A 16,158-nucleotide genomic window follows, 5' to 3' on the forward strand; every position below is an offset into this window, starting at 1 on the left:
CTAAGAGTGGATCCGCCATTGCTTATAACTCTACTCGAAATGTAGACAAAACTACGATAGTCAACTTTCATGGTTTAATATTGTCAGTCCTTTTGATTCGATCATAACGAGAAACTATCCAAATTTTATGGAGGACGTTTCAATAATACCAAAAGGTACTAAAATATTGTTGCGGAATACAATCGTTAATTAAAGCAAAATCATAACTAATAATTTGAAAAAATAGCAATGAAGATAAATAAAACATATATTTTACGTGAAAAACCCTAAATAATATAAATTAAAGACCACATATAAAAATAGAAGAATTTCATTATAAGAAAAATAAAAGTTCTAAATTGGTACTTCAAAAATTTTGCATTGTCCTCATTTACATATGATTTTTGGTATTCATATTATTAAAAGTTAACATAATTAAAATATATTAAAATAATATATAAAAGTTTAGATACTAATTTGGCAGTAAAAATCAATTTAATTTTAACTACAAATAATTATATATTCGATCTTAATTTAAATTCGATTTAATTTAATAAATTAATTATCAATATTAATCTGATTAAAATAAATAAATAAAAGAATAAATCATAAAAGACATAGAGTGGTCCAACTGATTGGTCTAGTAGGATAGGACAACATATCTCTTAAATAAGGTCAGATGTTTGAATCCTGGCGACTACGAATGCAGCAAACTGAGTTGTGAGAGTTGACCTTACCTCTGTAGTACCCGATCCGGATTAGTCGATAAATAGATTGGATATCGGTGGTTATAAAAAAAAGACATGGAATGGAGGAATTAAACTAAAGACAATAAGGTGGGGTGTTACTAAATCCATCGTCTGGTTAAATATTGACAACATATTTTATCAAAGGTTATTTTATCGGTGAAAATTAAAGAAAAAAATAATAATGTTAAGGGAATTTGAACCTAAATTTAAAACTATGAAAGTTTATTACCATGAATCAAGTCTAATATATGGTTAAGTTTGACAACATAGTATATATATATATATATATGTTAAGCTTTAGTTAATAAACTATATATTATAGGTTAAAAAATTGTATAAGAGTGTATTACCGTTGTGCCAAGTACATCACTTGACTAATCTATGTTAATTTTGATATATATGATTGAAGGTTTTCGAAAATTTAGAGAGGAGTTTTTAAACATGTGACTCAGAGTTTCAAAATTCATAGACGAAATTGTGATTTTAGTAGCTTTAAGAGTATTAAACCCCACTTAAGTATTTAAAAACTTTGAGTAGGGTTTTTGATAGTCACGTGCCTTCTATTTTTCATGAATTGTTTTATAGTCCCTAAGTTTGATATGTATGAAGATTTTATACATTAACTTTGTTGAAATATACGATTGATTGCTTGAATGTTCAATTTAATTTCTGATTGAATAAGTTTTTGTCTTGATCATTGGGTGTGACACATTCGACCTAGTTTACAATTAACTTTGTCTAATGTGATTTCTTTTATTTTATAAATATCATTTTTCTTAGAATTTAAATTCACAGTTTGTAATTTATTCCCCGTATATGTATGACCTCTTGCTTGTTCTCATTAATAAAAGTTTTTATTTTTGGTTAAAAATTACCTTATTTTATATGATGAAGTGTAGAAGTATCACTATTTGATCAGTTGTATCTATGGATATCCACGCGACACGACATGTCAATTCTTTTGCCATCCCAATTCGAAAAAGACCTAATCTACTTGATCGCAATCTGTTATGAGTGGTTGTGATGTTTCACTCGCCTCAAATATATTTTAAAATTCGAGATTAAACTTGCCCCAACCTGACTCGAATAATTTTTTATTATATTTTCTCTCAACAAACAAATAAACGAGACAAAGAAATAAAAAATTCTTAAGTTAAATGAAATATACCTAAGAAAATTTAATATTTGAAATATGAAACAAACAAATTAAAGTTTCCTTTGTTAGAGTATAGTCTTGATTTATTACTGGCGAATATTGTAAACGGTTGTAATACCTTACGTTCTACATGAGTTGGTTAGGGGTTATTTACAAAGTTGTTAAGGTTTTTGTTTGCTCTCAGCTTCTTTAATTAATTAGCTCGTCCGTTTCTTGCTTAAATAACCACTCTTTGAGCTGTGAGTGATAGCTATGATTTTCTAATAAACTCTCCTAAAGGCTTTCTTCTCTCTTTCTTATTTTACACTGAAGTTATTTTCAATGGTATCGTTTCTATCTTAACATGGTATCAATTGTCAAATCTTGATGTGGTTTCATCTACTGTTCGTTTGTCGATGAGCTTTCTAAAGAGTTTGTTGATTCTCCACTGCTGCGATTGCAGATCACACGGTGGAAGGTTTTTTTTCCCAGATATAAAGTTTGTGTAGATATGATTCTCTGCGTGCTTGTTTCTTTTCCTTTCCACTTTCTTTACTTGATTTGCTTCTGCTCTAGATCCATTTTTAAAGAATTACATGTTGATCCTAAGCATGTTTGACTCGTGTTAACATATTATTTTGAAGAGAAAACTAGTGATCCTTTGGTGTTCTTGCTTGGTTCTAGATCAGAGTAGCTTTGAGTCCTTTGTGATTCTTAGATACGTTGCAGCAGTTGAGTGTCTTCATTCTTTGTATTCCTCTTTGCTCAGCGATGAATATTTCACTTGTTGGTTCGAATGTTCAACACATTCCTAAACAAGATACTATCAAATTATCTGAAAGCACCTATCTCTTGTGGAAACATCAAGTGACTCTAATAATTGATGTTTATAGTTTGATGAAATACATTTCATATTATAATGTTGCTTTGAGTAAGTTTGTTACGAATGAGTTTGGACAAGTTGAGGAGAATCCGACTGTAGCGGTGTATAGACAACAAGATAAGTTGCTAGCGTCTTAGCTTTTAACCACTGTAAGTATAAAAGTTCTTCCTCACCTAACTGGTCTCACTTTTACTCTTACCATTTGGAATGCTATTTCGAGATTGCTTGGGGTCCGATCTAGTGCTAAGATCAAATTGGTTTGTGATATGTTGAATATTACAGACAGTGTGGTCACTAAACAAGAACATGTTATTGTTGTTTTAGCTGGGTTGTCTATGGAGTTTGAGTCCATAATTAGGATAACTTCTAGAGATTTGTTGTCTTTGGATACTCTCAGTCTCTCACTGAAATGCTTTTAAATTGTGAAGCTAGGCACAAGATGTTTCTCACAGAAGATGCTTTGGTTAATATGGTTGTTCACTCTAGCGACAAGAGTGGTAGTGAGTTGCGACAAATTTGGCCATGTTGTTCAGAAGTGTTACCATGGGTTCGATAGAAAGTACACACTAGTGTGGTTGAAAGTGGTACTTAACATGATAAGGGCTGGAAACATTCGAGCAATTTTATTGCCGGTAAACAACCATCTCTAGCTAGTGTGCATGCCTATACTCACTCGATGAGTCCTGTGTTTACTCATTCTCATTCTCATGTTCTTTTTTACCACTCATTTATTAATCCAGCTTATTCTGGTGCCCAGTCTTTTGGCTCTGTTCCATTTTATCAAGGGTTTTCTTTGCCCTATACTCTAGTGCCTGATCAGCTGTCTACTTTTCTTGTTGGTGCTTCCCAGGCTGATTCTGCGTTCAGTTCGAGTGCTGGTCAAAACCCGTTTGCTTCACCACCAGCAGCTTTTGTTTCAATTATGCCTTCTAGTCAGCCTAAAGTCAATGATGCTTTCTGGTATCCAGATACATGAGCTACTCACCATGTAACTAATGAGCTTTCTGTGTTCAACTCAGGTGTTGTGTACATAGGTAAAAACACTCTCCTTATGGGTAATGGTGAGGGGGTTAGGATCAGACACGTAGGATAGAGTTGTTTACCTAGAAGTGTAAAGCCTTTGATATTACAAAATATGCTACATGTGCCCAATATTAAGAACTTGTTATCAGTATCTCAATTCACTTGAGATAACAATGTTTTTTTTAGTTTCACCCGTTTGAATACTTAGTGAAGGATGCTCAGACTCAGACCGTCCTGTTAAGAGTGAGGCTCACGGACGATGGGTTGTATCAGCTAATACCGTTTGTTGAGGAAGAATCCAGCATGCAACTAAATAACGTGTCCAAGTCGTAGGATCTTTTGGACTTATGGCACAAACGTTTATGACATTCATCTCTTGGTGTTGTAAGGGCAGTGATGAAAACATGTAACGTTGCTACTATTGAGAATAATTTGTCTCACGTTTGTACAACCTTCTTGCAAAGCAAAGCTCATAAACAACTATTTTCTAAATCCATAACTGAATATAAGGAGCTTTTTCAGTTGGTTGTATATGATGTGTGGGGGCCAACATCCTTTTCTTCTATTGATGGTTTTTCATATTATATCTCTTTCATAGATTTCTTTAGTAGATACACTTGGGTTTATCTTCTTAAGAGGAAGTCTGAAGTTATGCAGTGTTTCCTTAATTTCTACAAGTTGATTGAAGTTCAATTTGGGTATAAGATTAAAATGCTCCAGAGTGATGATGATGGAGATTACCAACCGCTTAGGGGATGGTTCCTTGCCAATGGAGTTCAACATAGAGTTTCTTGTCCAAGCACCTCTGAGCAGAATGGGAAAGTCAAGCGTAAACACAGACACGTTGTTGAAATGGGTCTAGCTTTACTAGCTGAAGCCTCTTTGCCCTTGAAATTTTGGAGTCATGATTTCGTCTCAGTAGTATATTTAATAAATAGGCTCCCAACTGAAGTATTGAGTGGTAAGTCCCATTTTGAGATTCTTCACTAACGAGTTCCAGATTACTTAATGTTGAAGGTGTTTGGTTGCGCTTGCTTTCCTCGTCTAAGACCTTTCAATCAACACAAGTTGAAGTTCAAGTCTAAACGGTGTGTGTTCTTTTACTATAGTTCCTCACACATGGGGTATAAGTGCTTGGATGATAATGGACGAGGTTTTATTTCTAGGCACATGGTTTTTTATGAAAAGATGTTTCCCTATTAAGTCTGCAAAACTGACAGCAAAAGTCACGGTGTAAGTAGTGTCTCGAGTGGTGAGCTACCTATTGTTGTTTCCTTTTCTTCAGCAGTAGTGTCATGCGATGAACATAAGCTTGATAGGGGTGCAGAGATAGGCCTTGGTTCTACTTAAGTGGTTTACCCATTACAACTAGTAAAATGTGTTATGATGGTTTGGTTGACTTTGGAATGGATGACTCCATGACACCTGGAGAAGTTAATACTCACTCAGCTAAAGTGCAAGGATGTTCATTTTTCGGAGTCGGGAAGTGAGGAGAATGCTGAAGATCAAAGGTTTCAGGTGTAGAGGGAATGTTATAGTCTTGGTTTACTGCTGATGAATATTGTAAACAGTTGTAATACCTTACGTTTTGCATGAGTTGGTTAAGGGTTAGTTACAAAGTTGTCAGGGTTTCTGTTTGCTCTCAGCTTCTCTAATTAGCTTGTCTGTTATAAATAACCACTCTTTGAACCGTGAGTGGTAACTATGATTTTCCAATCAACGCTATCGTTTCTATACTAACCCCCATCACATTCCTAGAAATAATACAAGTAAATTTGTAGATTTTCTACCACAAATAGTCTATGGATTTTTGGAAACAACACAACTGTATAGATCCTAAATAGATGAATAAAACTTAAAACCATACATTACACAATTCGAGAATTAAGCTGACATGCATACCATGAAACATGAAATTATAGAGTTAAAATGAAGAGTGTAGCACTAATTGAGAAACACACATTTTAAGAGTTAAAATTGTGATACTCGAGCAGCCAATCAAACATCATTTATTGGGGCTAGTATCCAATGCATTCGAAGCGTGTAGTACACAATGGCCAGCAGAGCGTGTGAGGCTTTTGTTACTTGGGGACCAAGCAGCAAAGGAGGAGAGGGGAAGTTTAGGACACGTGTCACCCACAAAGATACGCAGCGAGTCACCGGACTCTCCGGTTTTGTAACCATCGCTTATGCCTTCAAACCAAACCATTAATTATCTTAATGATTATATAATTTTGAACACATTTAACAAGCAATTAAGATTTTCTTATTTTTTAAAATTAAAGAAAGAGAGAGAAATAATAAACTAATTAAGGTAGTTTTTATTCAAGATACTCCTATAAAACAGCGATTCTTGGTAGTTTGACTCTTCCTTGCAACTGAACTCCCCTGTTCTTCTTCTAGTATCTCGCCCTTTAATTTCGTTCTCCAAAAAAGTTTCAGTTTTTCTTTTACAGATTCAAATCCCATCTTTCATGTTAAGTATTTGAATTGAATCCAGGGAGTTTGTGAACAAGCTACTGAAGCCATCGAGAAAGCGGTTTGCCATGGTGTCCAAACCCAAAGCCCCTAAAGTTGTTCGGATATACGTCACCGACGGCGACGCCACGGATTCTTCCAGCAACGAAAGCGAAATGGGAGACGAAAGAAAGTGAAAAGGCATGTGAGTGAAATCAGGTTCCAAGATTGTTCTACATTCAGTTCCACCAAGCAATCGAAGGAGCAAAAAAATAGCAGATCAAAGAAGCAGCAGCCACAACGACAACAACAGCAATGTTTATCTAGCGGTGTGAAGTACCGCGGTGTCCGACAAAGGCCATGGGGAAGATGGGCGGCTGAGATCAGAGACCCAACGAGTCGGAGCAGGGTCTGGCTCGGGACTTTTGACACCGCTGAACAAGCTGCCTTGGCCTATGACAGGGCAGCGATTCGATTCAAAGGTCCTGGCGCTCTTACAAACTTTGATCTTGAAATGATTTCCGAGTATGATTCCAGCCAAGAATCACAATCTCTCTGTTCACCTACTTCTGTTCTCAGATTCCAGTCCAATGAAGAAGCTGAACTTCAAACAGAATCCGAGTCGAGAGATGAGTCTTCAGAGATAATAGGAACTGGATGGAGCCAACTTTCTGATGATTATCTTGTAACAGATCCAGGGGTTTTATATGATTGCTTTGATTCTGATATCCCTGCACCAATATTTTTCGATGAAATGAGGTTACCAGAAGACAGTAAATTGGGACAGGAGGATAATTCCGATATTTCTGTTAAATTAGATGTCGATTTCGGCTCTTGTTCTTGGGATGTCGATAATTACTATTAGATCAGACTAGTTTTGCCTGGAAACACTTCCCTGGACTGAAGTTGCTGCCCTGCTAAATACTTTTGCCGAGCGTAATTTTATGTGATATTGATGGTAAATTCCGAGTGGAATTTTGGATACACTTTCCGGTTTTTCTCGTATCTTTTAGTGTGTTTCTCTACTACTACAGAATGTAAAGAAATGCCAAGTAAAATGTAAATTCTATTGTTTTATTTGGTTATTGAAATCCTTTGCTTTAGATGATTTTTCTTGTCTGTGTGAGATATTTGATTAATTTTTGGTTTTTACATGTTAAATCTGAATTGGCGGGGGACTCGTAAGGCTGACAAGTTAAGCTAAAGTTGGGCCACCTTGGACACTTGTTAGCCATTTGAGCCATTCTTTTTAAGCATGGCATTCCAATTCCGTGCCACTTGTTCCTTACGTCAAACACCTTAAAGCAAGCCACTACACTGTTATAAATTTTAGCGCTTTATGTCCATAGAAATCGTGTAACTGTATTTCTTTACTCTAATTTCACCTTCTGTTATTATTCCTGATTAAGCTGAGGCGAATTTAATTACTATTTTAATGAAAAAATATTTTGTTTTTTTAATTACTATTTTAATAAAAAAAGGGAAAGTATATTATTTAGATAGAATTACCTTAAGAGGCATTTCATTGTTTTGGTGAACTATTTTTCACTTGGCTTCAAACTGTGTATATGTGTTTTGACAAGCACATTTCTGGGATTGAGAAACGAGACAAGGCCCTGCGAGATGCCCCCATCGGACTCTCGTTTAAAGGACCCTATTCCATCCATTTGACAAAGGTTGATTTTGAAATCCTTTGAAAAGTAAATAAATGACACGTCGACCCCACAGAGATTGCCCTTTCCCCCCCCCCCCAAGGAAATAAAAGTGCAATAATAATAATAAAATTAATACTGAAAACCATGTTTCGGAAAGGGTTATCCTCAAGAGCCATACGGGGTTACCTACAACAATAGGTCCGATAGTTCACCTTTCAGGGCGTGCTTGAATCCCCGGCACCGACAAGTATCTCTTTCTTTTTTTTTTTCCAGTCAAAAGGAGGTTTGTGGGTTGCAGGCTTTTAGGGTATTATAATATAAATAATGTAGAAAGATAACAGGAAAGTGAGTTCAAAACCAGGGCTAATTTATGATGATCTGAAGCAGATCCAGTTGCATGCTGTGCCTCTAGGGGTTCTGGTAGCCCAATAGTTGACTCTCCCTGTGAATACTGATGTTCATTTCTTCTTTTTACGTCTGATTTATATGGAAACAACGACAACAAATGCAAAGGTTGGTTTGACTTTGAGGTAGTGGTCCCCGTAAATGGTGGATACGGGACACCAAGATTTCATATTGGTCAAGGATTGGAGATCAAGGAAATAACTAGGGGTAAAAAAATGTTAGCCTTTAACAAAGATTTCATTTGTCGGCTTCACTTGTCCTACCTCTGACAATGTCTCCCCATGTAGCACAAACCCCGGTAATAACTAAACTAAACCGAACTTAAGAGAAGAAAATAGAATAGATGGGGTAATAATAAATAATATCCGTTTATAATTTTTTATAATCATTAATAACGCACCTATTTTTCAGACAAAATCACTTGAACTTGAAACATTTGGAGAAATAATATTCTTTTTCACTACAAACTGTTGTACGGTGAAGAGTCCATGCATGCATGCAAGGGAAAGTTGTAATTCTTGTGCGTTTTATTGATGAAAATTGAAACAAAGACGGAAGAAATGTGTATTGAAAATTCTTGATTAACGATGAGAATGGTCTTCCTTTAAACGTATATACATAAAGAAAACGACCATTTGGAAAAGATGGAATGATGGAAACATACAATCTTTTAAAATAATAAATTGAAAAGTAGAGGAAACAACCAATCAAAACTTACCAATTCATTATGTAGTTATTAAGTTGGTATGGAAAAGATGCCCCTTTTTGACTCTCTTGATCACATGAATGGCACGCGGTATCCACCCTTTCCGTCTCCTGCTTACTGGGCTTTGAGTCTTCCTTAATTTCTTAGGCCGAGCCGACAACTTAGGGTTTTTTTTATTATAAGTCTTATCAGAAAAATAGGTTGGCCCACAAGTCTCTGTTGTGTCATGGAAAAACAGCAGTGAGCCGAGCAGCAAGCAAATCCACCCCGATACCGTGTGAAGTGGAGCCAACGTAAAATCCCAGCCACTTACCATGTTGATTGTTTTTTTTTATGTGAATTCCAACAAGTAGGGCCCGTTTCACCTATCATTACCAGCTCCATTAGTAAAATATTAAGAGTCGTGTGAGATTAGGGTATATGTGGGTGGTCATCTTGCGACTCCTAACTTTATTTTCTCATTGATTGGTTTTAAATAGTTATTAATTTTTTTAGTATAATTATCGGTATTAATTAATTAATTAATTCAAGTTGAATACTACAAAGGTTCAATATAAGAACGTTCTCTTATTTTAGTTTGCTCCATTCGTAAGCATCAAATTTGAACTCCTAATATTACTTAAGAAATTTAGTGTCTCATCCTACTATATCAACTAAATTTTTATAGCTATTAGGAAATTTTAATATTACATTTTATGATAAAAATATCGTAGATCCATTTAGAAATAAATTTAATATCCTTTACTTGAGTTGATTTTGATATTTAAAAAGTTATACATAATTTATAAATTATTTTAAAACTAAAATTAAATTGATAATAGATATAAATTTTAAAGATTAAATTATTATTAAATCAATTAAAATTATATAAAATTGATGAAAAATGTTAGTATATGAATAATTTTAATTGGAAGTCCAATTGTAATTTGTAATGGAAATGGTAAGCAGACGGGTGAATCGGAGTGGATGTGTGTGCTTGGGTAAGTTGAAGAGTGAGGCGGCTGCCTCCTCGCTGATTGCAATTCCTTTTATTGGCCTTTCGGATTGAGGAAAGTGCCAAACCACTGTCCATCAAATGATGACCATATATAAATAATCCCATATTGCCTTTGATTTTCTCCCTTGTAGACAGCTAAAAGGCAATAACGTAAAGAATAATAAAGAAAAAGAAAGAAATTGTGGTGAATATAGCTTGTTCGGCTTCGTTAAAGAATGAGATGGCTTTCTGGCTTCTGCCAACCACGTTTAAGCATTAGAAGCCCAACGAACCCCTGCCCATCATCATTATGCCCTAACTGAATGAACCACCAAACCAGACTGCTCCTGTTTTTCTAGTCTAATTAATTATTGATTAATTTGGAGGAATACTGTACTACGCCCCATAAGTTCCTAACCAGAACATGTTTACCATAGTGTATGATGGGAGATAATGGCATGGTACATGGGGAATCTGACATGACCACTTGACCATATCCATGGAAATGTATGTATGCTAGCAGTGCAAGGCCACATCTACATGATCGCATCTGATGAGAACTGTGGGGTACGGAACAACAAAGCTTGTGAGTTCCATTTCCAACCAAAACAAAACTTGCCTTTAAAGCAAACATACCCACACAAACACAAAGTGAAAGAGTCCACAATGATTTTGTCCGAGTACCTGATAGCGAAAACACCATTAAAAAGTAGAGGCCGACCTTCCATTCCTAATTCTTCCTCAAGGTTCCTTTTTCTTCCACCACAGCCAAAGAGAAAAAAAAAAAAAAGAAACAAAACTGACAGAATAAAGTGCAAATGACGGGACTTTAAAAAGTTAGAGGAACAGGAGTGTTCTGAATGATGGGGGCTGTGTTTTCTTCTTCCACTAATGGAGCTGAACCACGAGAAACTGCAGACTCTCATCGTGAGGGCGTGGGATTTGCACGACAGGCTGAACAATGAAATCGACAAGAGTATCAGCTTCTGCAGGCATTGTTCAGACCAGGGTCGCTTTTGTGATATTGGGCAGACCCCATTTGAGGAAAGGAAGAGGTTGATTGCCATCAGAGATTCATTGAAAGATGTTGAGAACACCCTTCTGCATTTCAAGGTTTCTTTACTTCCTCTCTTTCTCTTTTATTCTTCCCATCATATTTATGTTCATATCTACGTGCAGAAACTGCAGGCTTGGCAGCTGAGAGATAAGCATTCGCTGCTCTGTCGATTGGAGCAAAGCAGATTTTTTCTTGCAAAGCAAGTAACACAATACGAAGGAAGACCCCTGGATGTGGTGAAAGAGTTGAACGCTTGTTTTGCTCCAATTGAAAGCGATGTGGAAGGAACTGTGAAGAAAAATGAAGGTCGAAGCACGAGGAGAGGGCTTTCTGGTTTTCTCTTTTGCTGGCTTAGAGTTATATTCAACCCCTGGAAGTGGCAAAATGTTGTTGGGATTGCAGTGAAATTGGTTCTTGTTTCAGCTAGTCTTTCATACACCATTCAATTTTATCACTCCAAGCAACAATCTCGTAGAAATTCACGAAGGAAATTGATTGTTTCAGCAATGTATTCGAAAGAAAAATTAGATAGTATATTAACTATCTCAAATATGCCTCTGGATGTTTCCTGTGGCAGAGGATGATTACCACATCACTCATCATTAAAATAATATGAACTTAAAGCTCGATTCCTTCAGAATTTTTTTGATTCCTTACAGAACATGCTTGAGTTCCTTCCCCTGTTTTTATATGCTATTTTGTTGTGAAATAGGTTGGCATCCACATGCCTAGTTAATTAGTCACAACATCTTTTAGCAATTAAATGGAATGATTTACAAGTAATAATGCTCCAAACCGACCCCATAAGTCAAATTAGTTACAGGCATAATTGCACGCCTTTTACCTTCTGCAACTTGTTATTCTGTTGAACTGGCAAGGACCCTTTTGCAGGTAGGAACTCTAGTACATACCAAAAGTTATTTTAATCCTCATTAGTTTGATTAAACCGAGAGTTATTATGAATTGTCGTCGGACAACAATTTGGACAGTGAGATTCCATTTCCTTATTCTTTAAGTTTTGTGATGATTCGTGTTCGGATACGTTTGATGCCCGTTAATACATTCAAATTAATGCCAGTTTCTTTTGCCCTTTTCAGGTCAGGGGAATATTGCTTGTTTATATAGGTGATGAAGCTGGTGCAGTTAGTGTCATTGGGGCAAATTTCTCTGCTGGTTTTGTGGCAGAAGCCAGAAAACACTGCAACGGCTGCTATCTGTCACCCCAGATATTGTAACCCGCACGGCAGATAGAGTTTTCCACTTTCTAGCAAAGCAGCAATAGATATTCAACTCGTTGTTAAAGAATATATTCTGAACAATAAGTAGTATGAGACTGTTAGAGGGCGAGCAAATGATGTAAAATCTTGCTTTGTTGAAGTCGCTGCGAAGTGCCTACCGCCTAGTAGCATATCTTGTAGTGTGACTAACAAAAGTTCAATACAAAGAATGTCTCCTAATGGAAGAATATTCACTCTACTTTATTCTTCTAAACTGTGACTAGTGGGGATTGTTTTTGTTCCTTTTATCAAGTTTCCGAAGCACTACGCTTCACATTGCAGACACAGATCATGAATGGAAGACAAAGATTCATGGCAGCTAGTGTTGATGTGATTGTTCCAAGTATACTGGATATCTGTGCTAAACACGACTCAAAAGAGGCAATATTTCGACAATAATTCCAGGTCCCAGAAATATATATCCAGTGTTGCAAATCACCCAGAAATACACAATAGATTTATCAACTTGCCAATTTGTTTTACAACCCTGACCTTAAACGAATCTCTCAATTGCTGTAAAGAATGATCTAAAAGAAGGTTGCGTCTAATGGGTGGATGAGGTATGTGAGCACAAGTGCCAGCAGCATCAGCACGTAAGCAATCCCTCGTTCAATTGAAGTTCCTGCGCGAAAAATGACTTGGAAAAAAATCCAAGACAAAAGCTTTTGACAATGCCTCCATAAGAATAGAACAATGGGGAAGACATATTCAGTTATTACCTAAAATGGTAACTTTTTATTTTCTTGAGATCAATACAGAAAGGAAGCAAAGAAAAGGAAATTACCATCACTAGTGCGAGAAGGTGCTGGGGATGCAGACTGAGCCCCAACATAGGGAGCCATAATAGCAAAAACAAGCGCTCCACCCATGAAAGTAGGGGACGAGATGGTTGTCATTTTGTTTTTGCTTTTGCACCAACAAATTCTGAACAGATCTCTCTCTGTAAAACTATTACCAATGTAAAGCTGAAAGCAAATGAAGGGGAAGGGAGAAGTTTGCATTAAAAGGGAAGCGTGAGGGCAATACAGATTCTATAATAAATGGAACTGTGAACATTACAAATTGCGGATGATTTGGGAGAGTGGGTCAGATTGATGATTATCTTTATTAGGTTAAATATTGAATTGTTGATTGCTAGGTCACGTGATATGTTGAGTTTTTTTTTTTTAATATTCTTGTTGAGACAGATCTTTTTATAGTTTTTTGAACATATTATGTTGTTCATATTAGTCACTCTTTTTCATTTATCTACGCTATGTTCATTTTAAAAGTTGATATTATATGTGATATTATTTTTAATATTGTTTGTTATCGGAGACCGAGAAAGATTAAATTATGAAGTGGATATATAAATTATATATCTTTTTTTTTTGAATTAATCAAACTGTATCCGATCTATTGATCGACTAATCTAGATCGGGTACTGTAGAGGCGAGGGTGACTCTCCAAACCCAGTTTGCTCCATTTGCAAACGCCATGATTCGAACCCTTGACCTTGCTTAAGGGACCTAATGTCTCATCCCACTAGACTAACTGGTTGTTGGTATAAATTTTTTAACTTTAAAATAACTGTAGTTTAAAAAAATAAATAAATCATAAAATTAAGATAAATCATAAATTTAGTATCTAAACTATCAATTTTTGTATGTTTTAGTAATTAAACTTTTAATTTTTTTTCAAAATCATAGTTAACATTTAATTTTCATTTCCTTTTAGTATCCCGTCATTATAAACTTAACCCGTTTAGTACCTAAACTTTCAATATTTTCAAAATTAACGTTAAATTTTGAACAGAGATACTAGAATGAAATAAAAAAAAATAAGTTTTTTAATGGTTAGGTACTAAAATAAAACAAAAACTGAACTTTATGTATGGTTTTGAAAAATTGAAAGTTTAGGTACTAAAACGGATCAAAATTTGTAGTTTAAGTACTAAATGCATAATTTATCATAAAAATTAAGAGATTTAAAAATAATAAATTTAATTTCACTAATTTTAAAACTCAAAAGTTTTAAAATGTAATTATACCCGATGTCAATGCTTAATTCTATTAATTTTGAATTATCAATGTCTTAGACAATAATTATTCCGAAAAATTTTAAGAGGAACAAAATTTTAATTATAATAAATTTTAAATTTGCCAATGACTTAAATGGTAATTAGACCATCAAAGTTGGGGTGTATTGCCCCATATAACGTGGGTCAGGCCTTACTTGCATATAAACTACTTATCCATAGATTTCTCGTCATCGGTCAACATCAAGATTTAACATTACTATTCAATTATATTAATTTCTTAAATCTAAATAAAAGTGATAAAGAGAAACTTCTCATATATTTATAAAATTCTACCAGCATAATTTAATAAAATGTATTTTTAATAGTCTTTCATCACGTTTATTAAGTATTTCAACTTTAAATTTCAATAAAAAAGAAATGAACAGAATCCACTTCCCCTGAAATACGACCACAATAGGTAATTTTTTTTTGTCAAGAATGGGATTTGGACCCGAAACTGGCGCCTTAGACCAACTCGGTCATCTTGACATTGACGACACAGTTTCGTTGATTCTTAATGATCCATTACATTACATGCAGGTTTTTTGGCTTTTGTATGATTTGTTCAGCTTGAAGACCATCTTTTCGGGAGTTTAGATCTTTTCAATTGTTTTTGCAGAATTGAATTGCATCATTAACTTCTCTTTTTCTTCTATTCTATCTGAAGATGAAGTATAGAAAAATAAAAATCAATCATAATGAATTTGTGCTTATATGTTTAGGTGACTTTAGGGACAATTAGTTATCATTTCTTCCCAAATCCCAATGATTAATAGTATAATTGTTTTAACCCATCAATCACTTATATTTGTCCAGTAAAAGAAGTCCGAGCTGTTGCTAAATTAAAGCATTAAAACTTTGGGGTCTTTAGCTTCATTTGTTGCATCACAACCACCCCTTATACATATAGGCATATAGGTGTGTATATATATAGTCTTCCGTCCCTGATTTTAGTTATCGAGAGGTAAATTATTCTGTTAAGCATTACTTGCAGGTAAACAAACGAAGAATGACAGCTTTTTGAGGACTACAGTGTTGAAAAAACTTGGATTCTCGGAACATGAATCTTTAAGGTTTCTTTTTCATTTTCTTAAATGGAATTTTACATATCATCTAGGTTAGTTGTAAATTCATCGTCCAAAGCCAAACATGTACCCAGATTCTTCATTTCACAGTTCACACCCAAAGATTTGACAGGCTTGTAATTAAATTAATAAAGACAATCGTTAATCCACCATTATCTGCTTAATCACAAATAATGCTAAAACAAGAACTAGTTTTATTCATATTAGACCCAGTCTCAGCAAGTGATTTGAATTCCAAATTTGATAGGCAAATTGGGTACATGCATCCTCCCTGTCTTAAAAGTTTTGTTGTTTCAGAATACATGTCCCTCTCAACTCCCACCTGCTTTCACTTAGCCGCAACTTGCTTTGCTTTCCACGTAAAGCTGAAAGACTCAGGTAGATACTCACTACATCATACGTTATTTTAAAATAATATATTAAGCATGTTTAATTAATACTCATTGGATTTTGAAACATTTTTAGACGTGGGTTTGTTTTAATTAGTTCAAAGCAGTTGAGCTTTGGGGACATTAATTTTAGTTTAACGATGAAGTTGCGCAGGACGTCAAAATATCTCCAAGAACTTTGCGGTAGACAGTCTCTTTGATCGAAGGCAATCAAGAAGCAAATGTAAACATTTATCACGTTGTTGTGGTGGGATGGATATAGTATTCGATTAGGGGACCATTAATGTACTCCCCATTCTTGCTTTTCAAATTCCCATTCGAGA

At 35.1% G+C, this 16,158-nt stretch overlaps 2 protein-coding genes and 1 pseudogene across 2 annotated transcripts; 2 read left to right on the plus strand and 1 right to left on the minus strand.

Annotated features, from left to right (window-relative positions):
- The first annotated feature begins 6,059 nt into the window (after positions 1-6,059).
- On the plus strand, positions 6,060-7,249 carry LOC120119806 (annotated as a pseudogene).
- A 3,303-nt stretch (positions 7,250-10,552) lies between these two features.
- On the plus strand, positions 10,553-11,639 carry LOC120119807. Its single transcript, XM_039139612.1, has 2 exons — positions 10,553-11,081; positions 11,148-11,639. Exons 1-2 carry the CDS (start codon positions 10,860-10,862, stop codon positions 11,607-11,609), a joined length of 684 nt encoding a protein of 227 aa, XP_038995543.1. The 5' UTR covers positions 10,553-10,859; the 3' UTR covers positions 11,610-11,639.
- A 1,050-nt stretch (positions 11,640-12,689) lies between these two features.
- On the minus strand, positions 12,690-13,363 carry LOC120119808 (arabinogalactan protein 20-like). Its single transcript, XM_039139613.1, has 2 exons — positions 13,087-13,363; positions 12,690-12,924 (listed from the first exon to the last, which is right to left on the minus strand). The coding sequence occupies exons 1-2, from the start codon at positions 13,301-13,303 to the stop codon at positions 12,830-12,832; spliced, it is 312 nt and encodes a 103-aa protein (XP_038995544.1). The 5' UTR covers positions 13,304-13,363; the 3' UTR covers positions 12,690-12,829.
- Positions 13,364-16,158: the final 2,795 nt, after the last annotated feature.

The sequence above is a fragment of the Hibiscus syriacus genome, unplaced genomic scaffold, assembly GCF_006381635.1.
Source record: "Hibiscus syriacus cultivar Baekdansim isolate YM2019G1 unplaced genomic scaffold, ASM638163v2 tig00110332_pilon, whole genome shotgun sequence".
In the NCBI taxonomy this organism is placed as follows: domain Eukaryota; kingdom Viridiplantae; phylum Streptophyta; class Magnoliopsida; order Malvales; family Malvaceae; genus Hibiscus; species Hibiscus syriacus.